Here is a 2,043-nt window from a genome sequence, read left to right as displayed (position 1 = left end):
TGATGTCTCAGTTTCTCCTACCTCGTCTGCATCATCTGCTGCTCCTCTTCCTTCTTGCCCAGCTGACCTTTAAGCTCTTCTATCTGGGACTGCAGCTCGCCTATCTGGTCCTGGAAGTCGGAAGTCTCCCCATCCAGCTTCCTCTTGGCCTTCTCCAGCTCCTGGCGGGTCTTCTCCTCTTTCTTCAGTCTCTCTATGTGAGAAGAAAAGACAGCGGTTTAATATTCCATGACACGTTTCATTGAAGTGTGGTGGAAACGATGGTGTATTCTGTATTTCGGTTCACTCCGTTACCCTCCAGGTCGACCATCATCATCTCCTGCTTATTCTTGACCTTTCCCAGGTTCTTCGCCTTCTCTTCCTCTTCGGCTAGCGTCGAAGTCATCTCGTTGATCCTGTCCTCAAACAGCTTCTTTTCCTAACGAGTGAAGACAGATACAGGAAGGTTAGCGCACAGATAGCCTCGCAGATAAAACAAAAAAACCTCCAGCGGCATCAACACCCTTTTCTACCCAAAACTCTTTGCTTTGCAGACGATCAGCGACTTCTCCGTCTCACCTTTTGAAACTTAGAGTTCTGGTCCTCTAGCAGCAAAATGTCCTCTTCAAACTTCTTCATCTTAGCTTCAGCTGTCACCTTCTCCAGCTGCAGCTTCTGCCTGGCAGCCTCTTCTTCATCCAGCTGTTCTTCCAGATCCTGGATGTGGGACTGCATCTTTTTCTTCTCGGTCTGCATTCCTTGGGTCCTCTCTTCTTCTTCTTCCAGTCTGGACTCCAGGTCGTGCAGGATCTCCTCCAGCTCTTGCTTTTTGGAGGCCAGGCGAGCTCTCATCTCTTCGGCCTCCGCAAACAGCTCCGTCTCCGCCTGCAGCTGCTCCGCCAGGATGTTCTTCTCTTCCATTAACTGCGCATAAATAACGTCAACGCCTCAGTTATGTGCTCGATATAATCTGACAACAACGCTGTAGTTGTAACCGACCTGCTGATGCTTCCTCTCCATCTCCACCAGCTCTCCCTCCACCTTCATCTGCTTCTCCTTCACTTTGACCAGCTCCTCGTCTTTAGCCTGCATCTCCTCCTCCTGCCTGGTCACCTGCAGCAGTGGCTTCACCTGTAAAGAGACGAAGGGCCTCAGCGCTTGTGCGACAGTGTGAAATGATCGTTTTTTCTCTTGGACCTTCACTCACCTTAGTGAAGAGTCTCCACCACTGCCAGTGACGCAGCTTCAAGTAGGCGGCACAGTTTCTCTGAAGAACCTTTAACGCGCTGAGCTGCTGCTGCTTTTTAGCAAAGGCCCTGAAGCATCAGAGGAGAACAAAGACTGAGTGGGACAACAACAAAATCTACATTTTGTGATCCGATTTGCACAAACGAGGGTTCAACATTTCTGCAGGCAGCAGCTATGAAGCAAAACCTTACTTGCGTGCCAGATATCCTCGACAGACGGCCTGGAAGTAAATGATGATGTCGGTGATCTTCAGGTCCCGCTCTTCTTCTAGGTGAGCCAGGACTCCAGCCCTGAAGAAGATCTTGCTCTGGCCGATACGGAAGAGATTTCCGTCCAGCTCCAGTGCTTGAATCTACCAAACAGAGGGAGACATGAGGAAGACGTGGCTGAAATGGGAGCAGATCATTTGCAAAACCTATTTTCTATTTCAACATGACTACTTCAATAACAAAGTGACTCCTAGCTGTTTGTGTGCTGTTTGCAATAATAACATTTTGGATCGGTGTTTACCATTCTCTCACAGGCCTGCTTGCCATCCATGAAACCTTTGGGAATGGCGTTTGGAGTGAGGATCTCATACCTTGATGCAGAGACACAGAGAGAGAAAGAAGCTGAGGTGAGGTGTGTCTTTTGTGAGTGACAGGACGAAACTACAGAGAGCAAATGACTTCACAGAAAGGATAGAAAGTCAAAGAATGACATGACATCAGTTGTTTATTCCAAAGACCACGAGGCTTCTAGGAGCCACATATCATGTCATACAGATTAAAAAAACACATTTCTTTAAGGTTTATCTATTCACAAAGACGTACATGT

General features: G+C 48.0%; 1 protein-coding gene across 1 annotated transcript in view; it reads right to left on the bottom strand.

Annotated features, from left to right (window-relative positions):
- LOC103359295 (myosin-10) overlaps positions 1 to 2,043 on the bottom strand; it is a 57,870-nt gene that overhangs the window by 7,073 nt on the left and 48,754 nt on the right. The window contains exons 18-24 of the mRNA XM_008284555.1: positions 1,738 to 1,813; positions 1,419 to 1,579; positions 1,187 to 1,295; positions 979 to 1,110; positions 559 to 903; positions 295 to 418; positions 22 to 193 (exon numbers count right to left, since the gene is read on the bottom strand). Of these exons, the coding sequence (XP_008282777.1) occupies positions 22 to 193; positions 295 to 418; positions 559 to 903; positions 979 to 1,110; positions 1,187 to 1,295; positions 1,419 to 1,579; positions 1,738 to 1,813 (1,119 nt within the window). The remainder of the gene's footprint in view (positions 1 to 21; positions 194 to 294; positions 419 to 558; positions 904 to 978; positions 1,111 to 1,186; positions 1,296 to 1,418; positions 1,580 to 1,737; positions 1,814 to 2,043) is intronic.

The sequence above is a fragment of the Stegastes partitus genome, unplaced genomic scaffold (genome assembly GCF_000690725.1).
Source record: "Stegastes partitus isolate 25-593 unplaced genomic scaffold, Stegastes_partitus-1.0.2 Scaffold363, whole genome shotgun sequence".
Classification (NCBI taxonomy): Eukaryota; Metazoa; Chordata; class Actinopteri; family Pomacentridae; genus Stegastes; species Stegastes partitus.
This window is presented reverse-complemented; position numbering and strand designations above follow the sequence as displayed.